This window comes from Hyposmocoma kahamanoa, unplaced genomic scaffold, assembly GCF_003589595.1.
Source record: "Hyposmocoma kahamanoa isolate Upper Pololo Valley unplaced genomic scaffold, ASM358959v1 220, whole genome shotgun sequence".
NCBI lineage: Eukaryota > Metazoa > Arthropoda > Insecta > Lepidoptera > Cosmopterigidae > Hyposmocoma > Hyposmocoma kahamanoa.
The window spans coordinates 2,975,503-2,993,702 of NW_020653740.1; the positions used below are offsets into that span (position 1 = coordinate 2,975,503).

Sequence of the window (18,200 nt, forward strand, 5' to 3'; positions counted from 1 at the left end):
GCTTATATTTGTTTGTGTGCGAGTTTATCGGAAATTAGTTCTGCTGCAAGCATCAGGGCATATTGGTGGAAATTGACAACACTGATTTTAATGATGGGAATCTGCGCACGTGCGCCCACATTAAACATTTACCTCATAGAGTGCCACTTTAGAACACTGCAAATCAGAAATTACTGTTGCAACTACTGATACCTTATGATTTTGCGTTTGTTTCAATTCAATGTTACTGTATGGCGACGATGACTACGGCTTGGTTATAAATTATTTACAAAATAGACCTTTTGCTTGCAGTTTGTGTATAATTAGAAATGTGGAATTTTCCAATTTGCGAGACGTAAATTGAATTAAATTTTTCTAGTAGGTAGTTCTAACTGCACTGCAAAAAATCTGTTTATATATTAAGTACAAGTAAAAATAAAGCAATGCAACTTGTAGCATTACAGACCATTCACCTCGAGTATAATTACAAGCTCTTTGCATAATATCCGTACACATTAGCACTGTAAAGTGATTCACAAATTGCTGCACCGAGACAAACTACAATAATTATGACAAGAGTAATTAACTAACTTATACTATGTCACCACTCGTAACTGGAAATTCTGTTTATTAGAAAAAGCTTTATTACGCTCAACATTTTCTTTACAAAGTGGTACTAAAATAACTTAAGTATTTATCGTCTAAGTAATGGAAGTAGAGGAAAATACGATGCAATAAATAAAACAATTCTTAGAAATTTTAGTTCTCGTTATCTGCAATGAACCGTGTGTAATTCCGATCATTTATTTACGACTTAAATAGAGCCAGCTGTCTATTTCGACAATTTTCATATTAATATAAACGGTTGTGAAGAACAAGGAAGTCCTTCATGGCAGATACATAACTGTCATACGAGCAAATATTTACTCTATGAAGGCCTGATGTGATATAATTTATCGAATAATAAATTTTCAAGGACCACACTCGACCGTTGAAAAGTAAACATAGGTGCAATCTTTTAAACTTATTAAATAACATTCGATGTTTTAATGTACCTAAGTAAAAATTGTTTATCTTCATTAGACTGCTTATCAAACAACCGCACTTCCTGCCAAGTTAGGGCATTGGTAATATTATAACACCACATACTTTTGTTTCACTCAATAGTCTATGATTAATTTTCGTATCTGTCTAATTACTCATTATCATATTAGTCATTTAATAACTAGTATTTTTAGAGGAAAACAATATAGTTTATTAAGAGCGAAGTGATAGAAATCAATTATCTTGTTAGTTGTCATCTGTCATTTTCCATTGACAACTTGAGTAAATATATTACTCAGTCCTCGTTAGGTATTTGTAGGGCGCGTATCTTTGATATCGCCAAGATAACAGAGATGACGGCTTAATCTCAATTTTAACGAATTTTTTCTTATAGATTACCAGTTTACAATTTATCAAAAATAAACCTTATCAGTTGAATAATTTTTGCCTTCATTTTTCTTTATTACAAGGATTGAAAGATGACTTTAGCCTGTAAAATTGGTGTTCATTGCGCCCCGAGTTTTCATGTTGCTTAATTGTAAAAGTGTCAGTATTGACAGCATTGACAAGCTGTCGCACGGATAAATTGATCGCAGTTGTTTGCGCAAACGTCTGTTAGATAAGCAATCATTACTATGTATTTAATTTGAGTAGGTTTTTTACCTTGATATGAATTCTATGGGAATTTTACTTTTATCAGAATATTTTAACTTTTTAGAAATGAGTATCCAATTGGAATCATCCTTGTTTGTTTGCATAGGGTATCAAACAGAATTATCTCAACAGTTTGAATATGATAAACATTAAAATTAGAGTTAACATTTTTTCCTGAACTTGTAGGAAAGCTATTTATACAGCAGTAGAAAACAAAAAAAATTATATAAACTAATCGCCACACCCAGTTCCGGTTTCGACGACGCCCGAATCAAATTCTATTCAACAATTACCTCCAGCAAAATAGGTAAAACTAGTCCGTGAGAAGCATTCGATAAATGACGTAATTTTGCGACTATGATAATAACGTTTTAGTTTTCCACGTATTATTTCTTGCTTGTTATATTATGATGGTTTTGATTATAAAATAAAGTATTAACTAAGATTTTTTGTTGTTACAGGAGAGCATGTGATGCCGGCCTTTGACGCCCGGCGCCATGCCCACGCCGCTGCAGCCTGGCGGCCCCGCTAGCGGCCCGCCCCCGGAGCGCAAGCGGCGCCGCAAGCGCGACGATCCACAAAACTCTGCCGCGCTCGAGCCCGACGACGACGACGACGACGGCGAGATGAGCCCAGAGGAAGAGCCGCGCAACGCTCCCGCGGCTCCGGCTGCACCTACGCCTGCGCCGTCTTCCGCGCCCGCGCCCACCTCACCCCCTGCAGCGCCTGACGCCGTCGACCTCACTTCGCGTCGTGACTCTCCGCCACTCTCCTCAGACGTCGAGCACTTCGATGGCAAGATCGTCTACAACCCTGACGGTTCCGCTTACATAATCGAAGACCCTGAACTGTCAGAAGGCGAGACCAGCTTACCCGACCTGCACAAAATCGAGCCCGGCTGCATAGTTGACAGTCGCGACAGCAACGTCGTTGAAAGACAGCTCGAGTTTCCTCAGATAGCGAGCGCATTCTACGTATCGAGGAATCCCTCATTGTACGGTGCATTATATGGAAGATTGGCAGCCGAAAGAGCGAGAGCGAGACCCGACGCACCTGTTATGCACAGCTATCGAGTATTTAGTTTTCGGGGTGGGAAAGATGCACCGAGACCACCATCACCACCCGCTGAATGTCCTGTTAGCGTACCTGTCAAACCCATTCTTATGTGTTTTATATGTAAATTGAGTTTTGGTTACGCTAAATCTTTTGTGGCACATGCCCAATCAGACCATAGTTTATCCCTGCTTGACTCAGAAAGAGACGCTTTGTCGCGAGATAATGCTTCTGCTATTATCCAGTGTGTTGGTAAAGATAAAGAGCCACTAGTCTCTTTTCTGGAACCCGTAGGTGCCGCAGCACCACCTCGCGCATCGGCGTCACAAAGTCCTGCTAATATGTCGGAATTATCGAGTCCGTCAGTAGAAAAACGTCCAGAGACGATGACATCCGACAAAGAAAACGATTCAATGTTACCCAACGGCACGTGTGAAGACAGAAGGCTAAGTCCACCTGCATGGAGACCTCCACGGTCTTTGGCTGACTCCATGATGCCTCAACATTCCTTGATCTCTGTGGCGCATCCTAATGCTATAAATGCGTCAATACAACCACGAATAAGTCCAAATTCTTCTCCACCTTTTCAAGCTACTCCTCCAGCGTTTCTTTCTGGAACTACGATAGGCGTTTGTCCAGATCACCTTGGAGGGCGACCGTCTGGTGCCGATTGCCCGAAGTGCGAACTGATTTTAAATTCGGGAAGATTAGGCGGTCCACTTGCTGGAATGCATAGTCGTAATTCATGCAAAACTCTTAAGTGTCCAAAGTGTAACTGGCATTACAAATATCAAGAGACTTTAGAAATCCACATGAAAGAGAAGCATCCTGAAGCTGAAACGAGTTGCATTTATTGTATAGCTGGTCAACCGCATCCTCGGCTGGCGCGAGGTGAAACTTATACCTGTGGGTACAAACCATATCGATGTGAAGTGTGCAATTACTCTACTACAACTAAAGGCAACTTAAGTATACATATGCAATCAGATAAGCATTTAAACAATATGCAAGAACTGCAAAACGGTGGTAACCCGGGGGACAACAGCATGCCTCCGGCGCCACAGCATACTCCACCTGGCCCACACAAACCACCACTGCCGCATCATTCACCTTTAGGCCAAAAGCCAAAACCTACCTTTCGGTGCGATGTCTGTAATTATGAGACTAATGTCGCACGCAATCTAAGAATACACATGACATCTGAAAAACATACTCACAATATGTTAGTTTTGCAACAAAATGTGAAACACATGCAAACACTCTCCGCTTTACATCACAGACAACAAAGCCAGCAGCAACTGGAAAGTTTGTTGCACTTCCACGGAGGCGATGCTCCTCCTTCAAATCCAGAGGCAGCATTAGCTGACATGGCATATAATCAAGCTCTCATGATCCAACTTATGACTGGAGGACCTGGACCTTCACCACCTGAATTGGGCGCGCACCTTGATGTTGGATTGAATCCTGAGGCAATGGAACCTCCACCAGAGCCAGCAGATCCGGAACCGGAGAGGACATTCCATTGTTGTATTTGCAATTGCTTTTCGACGGATTCATTAGAAGCGCTTGGTCACCATTTAGCTCAGGATCGCACTAAAATCAGAGAACAAGAAATTCTAGCACTCGTTGCGGGCCACTACGTGTGCAAATTGTGCACATACAAAACAAGTTTGAAGGCTAATTTTCAACTTCATTGCAAAACTGATAAGCACTTACAAAGACTACAGCACGTGAACCACGTGAAAGAAGGTGGACCAAGAAATGAATGGAAGTTGAAGTTCTGTGCTGGTGTGGGCACTGGTGGCGCAGGTGTCGGTGGCGTTCAAGTAAGATGTTGTGCGTGCGATTATTATACCAATTCGGCACACAAATTACAACTTCATGCAGCGGGAGCTAGACATGAAGCTTCTGCGCTTTTGCTTAGACATCTTCGAGATTGTGCGTCTCGAATACCCCGTGAGCGGCCTCGTGTATATCGCTGCGCCCTGTGCGGCTTCGGTGCGCCACATCGGTTGTCACTTCTACAACACGTGCGCTCAGTGAAGCATTTGCAAATGGAACAAATTCATCAACTCCAACGGCGCTCTGAAGGGAAAGATCCCACCCCCGACGTTGCAGAACTCTTCCAAGTCATTCCTCAGCCACAAGAACTACCCAGCCCTTTTGAGCAGCAAGAAGGTGAGTATTTTAGTTAGTAATCTTATTAGTTATACTTTTTATCGTAACGAACCTCCCCGTGACACTAATTATCTGAAGTGTAACCTTCAAGGTTTTGCCACGTGTTTTAGACCATGCTTATTATATTTACTCACATTGTCTTTTATATTCAACAGAATAGTAATAAGGAAACCGCCTATTTGTCAGATTGTAATTATTTAACCGTGACTATCCTATTGTTATTGTAGCTAACTTCCTCGAGATATTGTCTCTGTAGCTGTTACCTATTGATTGTACCAAACCATCACAGAAAATACTTCTTATTGTCGGTTTGATCCAATACACATTTCATTGACAACTTAAAATGCGTCCTGCGCTTGCGCACTCCGGTTACGCTGTATACAATTTCCTTCATCTACTACTCACTAGATGTCGCCAGTGGTTATAATGTTTTGTGCTTTTCTATCGGTGGCAAAACATTATTATTATTTATAACTTTCGAGCTAAACACATTTCGTAACATTTTATTCTATAAAGCGTAAAAATTCCATTAAAATTAATTCAACCAAAACCATTACCGGCGTTGGTATCGATAAAGTAATACTGAGGCAACTTATGAATGTGATTTCGAAACGTCACTATCGGTTTCCAATTTAAACCGATTCGTTCCTTAATCAATTTTGTTCTGCGTTTTTTACCAAGTGAACTTCTTTCAGTGGATCGTGCTAATAGACACACAATTTGTTTAGTGTTAATTTGGATAACATTTTTGTAAATCTATGTAGGTGTTGGGTTTTCGTCATCGGTAGCTCCATTATCGCGCTGCGCGTGACCCTCGGTGCGTCCAATCTAAGAGGCAATCTCCATTTTGAGCGATGAGCATTTAGCGGAGAATTCGTAATCACAATAATGAGATAATTACACACGGACAAAATTTAATTTAAAGCGCGCAACATTAGAACAGGTTTCTTTAATAACGTACGCCTTACACGGTGTCGCCACAGTCGGAGGCGGTCATTGGTTGGAGGCGACTCCGCCCCGCGCGCGAGGGAGACGGAAAGAAGATTTGAATTGAGAACGCGAATTTTCCATAAGTACCGCACGCGGGACAATGACTCGCATTACGTATGTGGCCGTCGCGCATTAAGGATGATTGCCCCCTTGTGATGAGGCTGCTACATCATCTTACAATGTCGCCGGCCGCATTGCCCGACGCATGTTTATGACCACGGTGAAATACGATAAACTCCAAGAGAAATGTGGAGGCGAAAGAAATCCGACTTACACCATTGTGCACCTCATGTTTATGCTTATTACTTATTTTCACCTTATTGAACACTCTCGCCTTAAACGATCGATTTAAAGTTTAGATTAACGTATTGGTTTTTGTTTCCATCAAAACATCATAAAGTTTGACGCCCAAAGAAAATGTTTCTCTTAAGTTCACACGCTTCTTGAGAATTGTGAATTATAAAAAAACCCTTACTATGCTTTTCAAAAAGTTAACAAATTCTTTTATTATTTTATGTTGCCCCAAGAAACATTGATGATATTCAATCAAAACCAGATAAAGTAACCGGTTTTAACTCATCTTATACACTCAAGCATTAGCACCCTTTCGTAAACTTTTTCCTATAGGTACTCTGTTGTTACGTCCACCTCTGAATTATCATCTGTTTATTATATATACCCAAATACCGTCAATAACATTGTCCTGGCACATATTTTAGCAATTGTGTACATTGGTGCAAAATTTTCCCTTTAAACATTTTCAAATCGCCAACGTGTTTTTTAAGTGATTTGTCTGATCAGGCTTAAAACAAAGCATTACTTTTGAACCACTAGAAACCCCAACTGTTGCACAGCTAACAGACACAAAAGTGTTCGTTTTCTTATTGTATCCCTGACGCCACATTGTAAAAATCCTGACCTAAATCTCGCAAAACAAAACTCTCTGCACAATGCCTATTTTACGACGCTATAACGATGTGGTGTTTCCTTAGAAAAGACCCTTTGTGCATTGACAAAAAGCGTTGGAGATCACATTTATGCAGACAAGGTCCCTTTACCTGACCATTGTTCTATACTCCTACCAGACGGTGGGTCGGCGATTTTACATCATAAATAATTACATTCACTAGCCAGTCCAGCCTGGAATTAGGGTCAGTTGCGCTATGATTATTATTACAGACTTATTTTTCTCCCCTTCATTAGATGTAACGGTTTTAACTGCTTAAAACTATAGAACGGGTTCTCAAACAGGGGACAGACCGGTTTCAGCACAGTGGACGGTAATTTCCAGTTTTAATTAAGTGAAAAATCACCACCTATGTGCCCGTAAAGTTTTTTGCTTGTCTTATAAACACAAAATATTCTGTACGTTACACATACTAGTTTTCCTAATCTTTCCAAAACCTTCATTCTAAGGGAACCTTTTGGTTGATGGATTTGTTCCGGATTACTGTGCCAATTTTTTTATTATAGGTACCTTGTATCCTAAAATGAACACAATAGCCGGACGGGCCGTGAGTTGTTCATCTAATAAAGTATAATTGTAACGTTACATTAACGAATCTGTGCGTTCCCCACTTCGGCTGTTTCTTTAACCTTCCGTATTTGAGCGTAAACAATGAAGGCCAGCTTCTTTCACACGCTGCCGCGGACTTATCCCTTGGTCAAATAATAATTGCACACTCACATGTCTTGGATACAGTTGTCTCGCTCGCTCCTACAGTCACATATATTGACTCTCTCAGTGCATGCATTTGATCCGATGCGAAACGAAATATTCGAAACCTTTTGTAATAATGAACAATGATTGTTTGCTCGTCCTGTATCTCTTTTGTGTGCAAAATTACAATATACTTGTTACGTTAGTATTAATACCTGTAGATGTGTGCGTACGGGATGGATGGATAGAGCGATACCTTTGTCTTGCCGGGACGTCGCAAACAAAACGAGTCTTGCTAATAATATAAAAGCGAAGAATTTTATTTTTAACTTCAATTCAGAAAGCAACAAATGTTCGCACCAAACAATACTTCGCTTCATTTATAGAAATAATCTTTTTTGTAGATAAATCCCACGTAGACGTAGGTAGAGTATACTTTATGGACTATTTGCCGATATCCATTCGTACTGCAAACTTCTTAGAGGGAGGTTCGTCATTTAAATTATTGATACATATAAGCATATTTTATATTTGAAATTTGAGTAAAAATTTTCTTTTTGTCTGCAGATAATAAGGAACCAATCGATCAAAAGCCTGAGCTGACTCAAGAACAAAAGATGCTACGATTTTTAGAACAGCACCAGCAACAACAGCAAGCACAGCAACAGCAACCTCTACAGCCACAGAGTTCAAATGAAAGAGATGAAGAACGCGAGACTCCAGGGTCTCACACATGCGTTTACTGCAATTTTAGCTGCGGAAGTGAAGCACGTCTACACGCGCACGTAAACTCCGTACACGGCGATACAACGAGACATTTCATATGCCCGCTTTGCCAAGATGCGTTTAAGGACAGACCGGCCCTCGAAAGGCATGTCATGCAAATACATTCAGTCAACTCCGAAGGCCTTCAACGACTTCTGTTACTCGTCGATCAAAGTCACTGGTTAAACGGCGGCGCACAAGCCCAAAGGGATGAGTCACGTCAAGGAGATGACGAACGGGAAATTTCATCACCTCGATCTGAAGGCAGTGTAGACGGCGAGACAGAGCGATGTTCTACTTGCAACCGCACTTTCCGTAACGTGGATGAATTATGTCAGCATCAGAATGAATCAGGTCATCTGGAGTTGAAACAAACTCCCCAGGGACCTGGATATTTCTGCTGGAAAAAAGGGTGCAACAGATACTTCGACACAGCTCATGCGCTTCAAAATCATTTTAGGGAAGCGCACGCTCGCAACTCCATCACAAACATGTCAGTGTCGGAAAAACATGTATACAAATATCGCTGTAATCAATGCAGCCTCGCTTTCAAGACAGTCGAAAAATTACAACTGCATACACAGTATCACGTAATACGAGATGCTACTAAATGTGTCTTATGTGGGCGAAGCTTTAGATCTGTTCTTGCTCTACAAAAACACATCGAAACTTCGCACTCGGAGCTCACTGAAGAAGAAATGACAGCATTCAAACGAAGTCTGGCATCCAATCCATTATTGCAAGCTAATCAAGCAACAGCCTTAGATGTTTCTACTGCAGAACTATTGCGCAAGGAGGCTTTAAGAACTCCTGATGACGATTTAGCTGAACTGGATGATAGAGATTCGAGCGCTACAGCCGCTGATGAATCAGGTCATAACGATGCTGAAAATTCAGATGATTCAATTATTTACAAAGATCAACAATTCTTGGAAGACTATTTGAATTCACAGGCCATGGCTGAAGATTCTTACAATGATCCAAACAGAAAATATAAGTGTCACCGCTGCAAAGTAGCTTTTACTCGACAGTCTTATTTGACTGCACATAATAAAACCCTTCTACACAGAAAAGGCGAAAAATTGACTTATCCAATGGAAAAATATCTCGACCCTAACAGACCATTCAAATGCGACGTTTGCAAAGAGTCGTTCACGCAAAAGAATATCTTACTCGTTCATTACAACAGCGTGAGCCATTTGCACAAATTGAAGCGAGCCATGCAAGAACAACAAAATAATAACAACCCTCCCGTGTCGCCCGGAGCAGGCTCAGCGCCCTCTAATTTAACACTCACACCTAAGAGTACATCGAGTGAAGAGGACGATCGTAAACGATACAAGTGCAACATTTGCAAAGTCGCCTACACTCAAGGAAGTACGTTAGATATACACATGCGATCAGTGCTCCATCAAACACGAGCGAGTAAGTTACAAGAGCTAGCCGCCGCCGGCCACGTGGACTTAACCCGGCCTTTGGTAGAACAACCGGACAAAAACGACCCTGTTAAAATTTTGCAAGACGTTTTGTCGCCGAAAAATACATCCCCTTCATCTACAAGCAGTGGGGGTATGCGGTCCTCGCCCCCCGCACGCACAGGTAGCCCGCGCTCCCCTCGCTCAGGTAATGCCTCGTGCGATCGGTGCCACGCGTCATTTCCTACCGCGGAGCTGCTCGACGCGCACCGTGCGACCTCATGCCCGTTCGGCGATGCGCGGGCGCATTCGCCGCTAGGTGAAGCTGAAGCAGCTGCATTAGACGAGATGGTCGCCAAGGGCAACCCGCCCAAACGCAACTCACAAATGTACAAACAACTACTAGAGACCTTCGGCTTCGATCTCGTCATGCAGTACAATGAAAATCAACGGCGTAAATTACAAGAAGAACGTGAACTTGCGCGGGCGCCAAGTCCTCCACCACCGCCGCCAGAAGAGAAGCCTCCTGATGGTGAAACAAAATCGACCTGTCAGCATTGCAACAAGGAGTTTTCTAGTGTATTCGTGTTAAAGACTCACTGTGAGGAAGTGCATAAAGACAAAGTTCCGTTGGAGTTTTTGGAACAGTTCGCGGAGCAATTCAAATCGGAATATGAGAGAAAATCTGGCGCGCCTAACTCCCCGCGCGCTGGTTCTCCAGCGCCACAGGGTGACAGATCGCCATCTCCTCGTGGTGACACCTCCAGCACCTTTAACGAGAATGGTAGTAATCAAGGTGAAGCTCAAGCCGGTGCGCTGCTAGCGGCTCAAGTACAGGAAATGCAAGCGGCACTAAATATGCTGCAACTACAACAGCAACTGGGAAATTTGCACCCTATGGTGGCGCAGATGTTATCGTTAGGGCTGCCACTGGGACTGAATGTCGGTGCTCTAGCAGCCATGAACCTACAGCCACCACTAGTGCCGCTGATGCTGCCACCGCCGCCCTTCGACGCAATGACTCCCTTCACGCACGACGCGCAACTGAAACAACAACAGCTGTTACAGCAACAACAACAGGTTAGTGATTTGTATTATTTTCTTTCTACTACTAACTACCTTTTCACATACTTATTCTTATTTTATAATATTCACTTTACAATTAAATTAATTCATTTTGCAATAATATATGTATATCCAATATATTACAATTGAATTTACAGTAAGTTTGCCTTTATTAAGAAAGGCACGCACGTGAATTGAGGAATCGAATTATGAAATTATTTCATATAATCTTTATGAGTCGTATCTATGTGTGTACCTAGCTTATTCATGAGGTTAAGAGACAATTTTAGCATTCAATCAATCCAACAGTAAGCGTCTGCTCAAATGATTTTTATTTATATAACTGTAGAGAAAAACGAATTTAAATATCCTATCGATAAATATAGTTTCGCTTGAGAAATTTTATATTAAAATTATGTTCGTTCTATAAACAATAAAGTTTAGAGAAATAACATATGAAATAAATTTCTTGAAATCACGTGGCCTCTGTAATTACATTTAACATAAAAGATATCGCAACTGCTTATTGTATAAACATTTATATTATTCGCAAAAGCCTATAAATCTTACGTAAAAGGCACTTCTGTTTTAGATCCTTAACAATATTTAAATAAAATTAATAGGTGCTCATATTTGCAAAGATTCACTATACGTACTTACTTTTACCTCTATAAATATCAGTAGGTACAATACCTACTCAAGCTATCATGTCTAATATTTACCTTAATGGGACGATCACGAGTCATGATTATTTTTGTCAGCCTACCTCGTAAGTCGAATCGTTGGGCCACAAGGATTTTACAACATATTGAAAGATAAGGGAGCGGATTGAACGTTAGCTATCTGTTTGCACAAAGCAACAGAGGGTCTTTTGTTAAGCAACTAGGGTCGAAGAATTATTGTTACCAACGAGCTGTTATTTGTTACTTACCTGTAATAACTGTAAAAAATTGTAATTAAAAACGTTTTCGTATTAAAGATAGTGAGTTTTGTATTGATATCTGGACTATCTGGTATATTATATTTATTTTGCTTGCAGGCCAATGCTGCAGCTGGACAAAAGCGAGCTCGGACTCGCATTACTGACGAGCAATTGAAAATTCTACGCGCGAACTTTGACATCAATAATTCACCGAGCGATGAAGCTATTGCGAAGATGGCGAAACAATCCGGACTAGCCACTAAGGTAATCAAACACTGGTTCAGAAACACGCTCTTTAAGGAACGCCAACGCAATAAAGATTCTCCATACAATTTCAACAATCCTCCTTCGACTACTCTTAATCTGGAGGAATACGAGAAAACAGGTGAAGCTAAAGTCACACCTTTAGACTCTTCGGCCAGTTCTGATGAAGGTAAACCACCCCCAGAAAAGAAAGCGAAGACAGAAGACCATCATCAAGACGTCAAATCAGAACCAAACGACGAGCCTTCCATAGAAGAAAAGTACAATTCATACGATGATAGACACCAGGAGGACAAGAGCTTTATTTTTCCTCCAGCTCCATTACAAAGTCCTGCTCCTAGCATGAATCATTCGGATCACCAACAGAATATTTCTCGGCCCCAGACTCCTACTCATATGTCTTTGAACTCCTTGATACAGTCTCAACTTGACTCGATCCCAGCTACTAGTATACCGCAGCCACCACATCCATCGATGCTGCCACCAAAAATAAATCCGAATTTCACGTCCCCAAACTCCGCGCCCCCGAACGTCCTATCTTTGACCCCAAATCGCAGCCTCAGTCCTGGCAGGGGACCGGCCGATTTCGGACTTTCCGGGGGCAACTCGAACGGATCCAACAGCTCGGGGTCTTCTGGCAAACGCGCCAACAGAACTAGATTCACTGATTACCAAATTAAAGTATTGCAAGAATTTTTTGAAAACAACGCATATCCAAAAGACGATGATTTGGAATACCTATCAAAACTATTAGGACTGAGTCCTAGGGTAATTGTCGTATGGTTCCAAAACGCACGCCAAAAAGCTAGAAAAGTCTATGAAAACCAACCTGCTGCTGAACCACTAGCAGGAGCGACTGATGATGCAAATAGATTTCAACGCACTCCTGGCCTTAATTATCAATGCAAGAAATGCCAATTAGTATTCCAGCGCTATTACGAATTGATAAGACATCAAAAAACTCATTGTTATAAAGAAGAAGATGCAAAACGGTCCGCACAGGCGCAGGCAGCTGCAGCTCAAGTAGCAGCTACTTTGAGCAGCGAAGATTCAAATTCGAGTACAGTAGAACACCACGCACCCCATGTGCCTGTTTCACCCGCGCCTCCTCGTACGCCAACGCCTGCAGCGGTTAACTATCCGGTTTCACCTGCGCCACAGACTCCTCATACCCCAGTGACGCCTTTAACACACCAACCACGTGACGATAAAGACGGAAATTTTCAATGTGATAAATGTAACCTAGTCTTCCCTCGATTCGACCTATGGCGAGAGCATCAACTCGTGCACATAATGAACCCAAACTTATTTCCCACCTATCCACCAGATTCCCCTTTTGGAATCTTACAGCAACATGCTCAGCTTCAACAACTTAATGCAACTCTTGGCAACGATGAAGCGCGGCACCCTTTAGTCGCAGCTCTGAATCAACAAGTTGCAAAAAGAAAATTTGATGAATTTGACGATCAAGATACTGGCGAACAACCAAAAGACAAAAGATTAAGGACAACTATTTTGCCTGAGCAATTAGATTATCTTTATCAAAAATACCAAATTGAGTCAAATCCTTCTAGAAAAATGCTTGAAAATATTGCACGGGAAGTTGGGCTGAAGAAGCGAGTAGTACAAGTATGGTTTCAAAACACGAGAGCGCGTGAGAGAAAAGGACAATTTCGTGCACATGCGCAAGTAATCAACAAGCGTTGTCCATTTTGTCCAGCATTATTCAAAGTAAAGAGCGCGCTTGAAAGTCACTTGAGTACAAAACACGCCGACCAGTGCGCGCGCGGTGAAATAAACGTAGACGCATTACCAGATGAAGAATTGAGCACAGAGTCAACCCCAAGCTTCGGCTCGCAACAAAGTGATCGGCAGCAAAATTTTTCGCAAGGGGGGGCCCCCATGTTGCCCCCTATTTTTCCGCCATTTCACTCAGACATGGAGAAGTTTATCAAACAGTACAGTGAGGAGTCAATGAAGCGGTATGTAAGTGAGCTACAAGCGCACGCTGCTGCTCAGCAGAACGGTAACAACAATGAATCCACTGAGCAGCATTCAGAATCTGGCAAACCGGAAATTCCTTTGGATCTCAGCAAACCCGTTGATCTGTCACGGCCTGGTTCTGACGCTGATGAACGGTCAGACACTGCTTCCGAAACTATGGAGTTTTACGAAGAAGATGATCCCACATCTCCATTGCCTGGCCAACAACAAACGCCCAGGCCGCCCGGCAAACGTTTTCGCACTCAGATGTCTTCCTTGCAAGTCAAAATTATGAAGTCATTATTTAACGACTACAAAACGCCGACAATGGCTGAGTGCGAGGCACTCGGGCGAGAGATTGGATTACCGAAACGTGTGGTACAAGTGTGGTTTCAGAATGCGAGAGCAAAAGAGAAGAAGGCTCGCCTGGCGGCTGGTTTGTTAGAGGTGTCTGATGCGCCACCACCAGAGGAATGTCGCGTGTGTGACTTCAAATACAGTCACAAGTATTCGGTACAAGACCACGTGTTCACCCGCGGACACATCGCAGCGGTGCGCGCGCGGCTTGAAAGCGGTGCTGGCGTTGGCGAAGAGAGTACGCTCGCGCTCATGCAGATGGCGGCACGCCTGGAGAGCGGCATGGGCGGCGACCTGCACAACGCGTTCCTGCGACCTCAACTTGCCGGCAATGGTGAGTGCACCACTTGACCGCAGTCCGCGTCGTTTAGTGCTCTTGAATACGAACACTACGCGACAACGGACCTGTTTTCGTAGATTCCGTAGAACCTCGCAGCGGCGAGTTCTGCTTGATTTGGAAATTTTGTTAAAACTTTGTTGACATGCACTGAAATTCCAAATTCAAGCAAAGCTCATTTAGTGCCGTGACGGTCGTTGCTATATTTTCCTACTAGTGAGTCCTTTTGTAAATAGCGTGTAGGTCTACGTGAAGTACTTTCGTGTTATCTCTATGTAGTGTTGGTATTTAATGTACGAAATAAATCACAAATAAAACATCATAAAGAAATGTCATCACGACATACCGATGAGTAGAGTTTGAAATTGATTTGATGTAACCATCTTCCGATAAATATGCGCCAAGTCGGTTGCTCCGATGCGAAAGGTAATGGCAGCACGCACGCAGCCGATTCAATCTCAGAAATTATTTTGTAATTCAAATAATTACTAGTATTGGTAGAAGCGTGGCAGCAAGAACGAAATAGTAAAAAACACATTTCTCAACCTCGTAATAATATCAATCTTTAAATTCGGTGTAAATGGTTTATGATTTCGGTCAGAACATTCTGTTTCAACCTTTTCTTTTTAGTTTCATTTTATTTATTGATTATATTATATATTGATCAAGTTAATTATTGCAGAACACAAGTGAATATAGTTATTATGAATATAGTTGGTAGTGTTGGATGCGCCAGCGGTTGTCATCGCGCCGCAAGAGGCGGATCGGTGGGCTGAGAGCCGGTGGGCGGCCGCTCTAAGCCGCCACTATTCAAATGCAAACGAAACACAACAATGGTAGGAGTTAGGACGCGTGAAGGACGTCGTATATCTAATGAGACCGATCTGGCACACATGCATTTCGCTCCACATGAATAATCAATTATTAAAATGACGCCAATCGAAAATACTCTCTCGGAAATATTACAAGTCTATTGTTTTTTCTTCTATTGATTTATTCGTCGCATTGAAAACCAACACCATGTAGCGATATAGACTAGTAATCTGTTGCATAATATTATTCTTCCTAGTTGTTCATATTTAAAACTCCTATTAGGTTATAGCGACTTGTCGATTGTTGTAGGATTGTAATGAAAACCAAATTATATATTTTAGAGAATTTAAAACGTTTTAGTTATTATGTAAAGTCATAGCGAAGCCTGAAGTCTATATTACTATTTAAATAAGGTGCCTTGTAGGATCCAAGTGTTTTGTAAATTATTTCATGAGCTCTACTGTAAATAGTTGATCGTGTAAAAGTATACTATTAGGTGTAATGATAGTGCGCTGTAAAATGTTTTCGACCGCTGTTCGTAACGTGTCTTGCGATACTAGTATCTATATGCATATAGGTATAAATAAATATGTATATTGTTTGTTTCGTAGAGGCATCTTAAGAACTTGTGATATAATGTATCTTTAGTTTACTTCGCATATCTTTGGCGTCAAAGGGCGCAATGCTTAAGTACAAAAGTACATACAGACATAACATTAGACGTTTGTCCCGTTTTACATAATAATAAGAAGTTAGGGTGTGGTGTCCCGCCGGCTGCAGTTTTTGTTATTCCGCATTTACATAAGAGTGGTTCGAAATTGGGGAGTTAGGCGATATGCAAATATTTTCTTCAAATTTAAATGTTTAGCAGAGGCGGCCCGCTCGTGCGCGGCGGTTTCTATACGGATTTCAGACGCACGCGCCGCGGGTGTGCTATTTCTTCTTTAGTATGTTGAATTTTCAGCTCCCGGTATTCGCCTGTGATACGTCTGAGGCGATCTTTCAAATGCAAATTTCACTACCATATTATCGCAAATATAATGTAATGACTTCGCATTATTTACTCCGGTCCGAATATAGTTCGTCTTGGCTCTATTCACGCATGTTTTTATTTGCATATCGCTTTTTGTTATATTTTTTACCATTTTGTTATGTTTGTATTTATTTTTGTTCTTTAGTTTTTATTTTAATTATTTTTGTTTCATTTAGATTTGAGTGTTCGTCGTAATGACGTATTAATATCGATTTGCCTCCAGTACGACTTCCAATAATTTTATTTTACTTTGTATAATTTAATTTTAAACTAATTATGTGCGATCTGCATTTACTGTTATTCAGATATTGTTTTAAATTACTTGAAACAAAGTCCAGTGCCAGCCAGTGAAAAAAATTTTTGGTATTATATTTTGACGATAACATTTTCGTCTAGCTATAAAGATTGAAAGTCTTGTAAACTGAATAGTATTATTATAATTATTATCTACAGTTATTATATTTGCAGAATTCGTTGAAATAAATGCAATATTTATATTATTGATTTACTTTTTTCTTTTTTTGTTACCTTTTGTTCCTTTTATCCTTTTGTTTTTTGTGCAAGTACGTTTGGTGCGGAAGATAATAAGGGTAACAAAGAGTTTGCTTAAACAAAGATAGCGCGAACCCCTGGTAAGATTTTAAGACATTAAAGTATTACTTAAAGGCAGGTGAACATTGGTTATTTCGGCGTTTAGAATATTGCAGTGTTAACAAAAGTGTTGTAAAGTAACCTGTACCTGTCGGAGATAAAACAAAGATGTTCTCTCGTTTCATTTGCAGACGATCGATGCGTAAAAGACGTGAAACAATACATTTTTAATATGCATCACTTTCCGCTTCGTGGGAGGTGGTTTTTTAAACTTTGTTCATTTACTATAGAGTACAGGTACAGAGACAGAATAACAGATTGCTAGTTTATTTGTTTAAAGTTATTTTTCCGAGAAATATTAATTTTGACGATCGTGACGGCACTCCGCTATTAGTTTTAAAGCGCAGGTTAAAATTTATATCACTGATGACTGAATGTGAAACTGCCATATTTAATTAACGAAATATTTGATGTTATTTTTACCTTATCGTGATGGAAATTTGTTCAAACAAACTCTTGAATTGAACACTTCGATTCGTTAATTAACTATAATGCTTAACCAACGAAGCCTTACAAATACATACAGAGAAAAACAATATTCTCAGTAAGTACATAGTAATAAATTTCATAAGTTGGAATCTTACATAAAGTGCCTTACTTAGCGATAATCTGAAATGTATATTTCAGCACCCATTATTAATTTATTAAGTCCAATAATGGTAGTTTTAGATTTCGTACAGTACGCAATAGATAACTTGACTTTTTGACTATTAATGACTAGAAATTAAATTACATATTCTCATCATAACCATTTCTTAAATTGCCCACTTTACACTTTAATAATTACCTGTACTTGTGATCAGCCTTTTACATTTCAACGATTGATGAACACAATTAGAAGTAAGCATATTTTAAAAAAAACCTATTCACAAAATAACCACCTTTTAAATGTACGCTTTAAAAATTACCTGTACATGTAGAAGATCTGGGTTCTATTCACTCTTGATCGTCCAGCAATACTAAGGTCTTGTAGGAGAATGTGCAGTTTAGTTTATGAATTATCATTTGCTTTAATAGTAAAGTATAATGCCGTCATG

At 40.7% G+C, this 18,200-nt stretch overlaps 1 protein-coding gene across 2 annotated transcripts in view; it reads left to right on the forward strand.

Annotated features, from left to right (window-relative positions):
* The first annotated feature begins 2,138 nt into the window (after nt 1–2,138).
* Nucleotides 2,139–18,200, forward strand: part of LOC113227948 (zinc finger homeobox protein 3) — a 114,157-nt gene continuing 98,095 nt past the window's right edge. For both annotated transcript variants that reach the window (XM_026461061.1, XM_026461062.1), the window contains exons 1-3: nt 2,139–4,908; nt 8,126–10,818; nt 11,843–14,663. In XM_026461061.1, the coding sequence (XP_026316846.1) occupies nt 2,175–4,908; nt 8,126–10,818; nt 11,843–14,663 (8,248 nt within the window). In that variant the 5' untranslated portion in view covers nt 2,139–2,174. The remainder of the gene's footprint in view (nt 4,909–8,125; nt 10,819–11,842; nt 14,664–18,200) is intronic.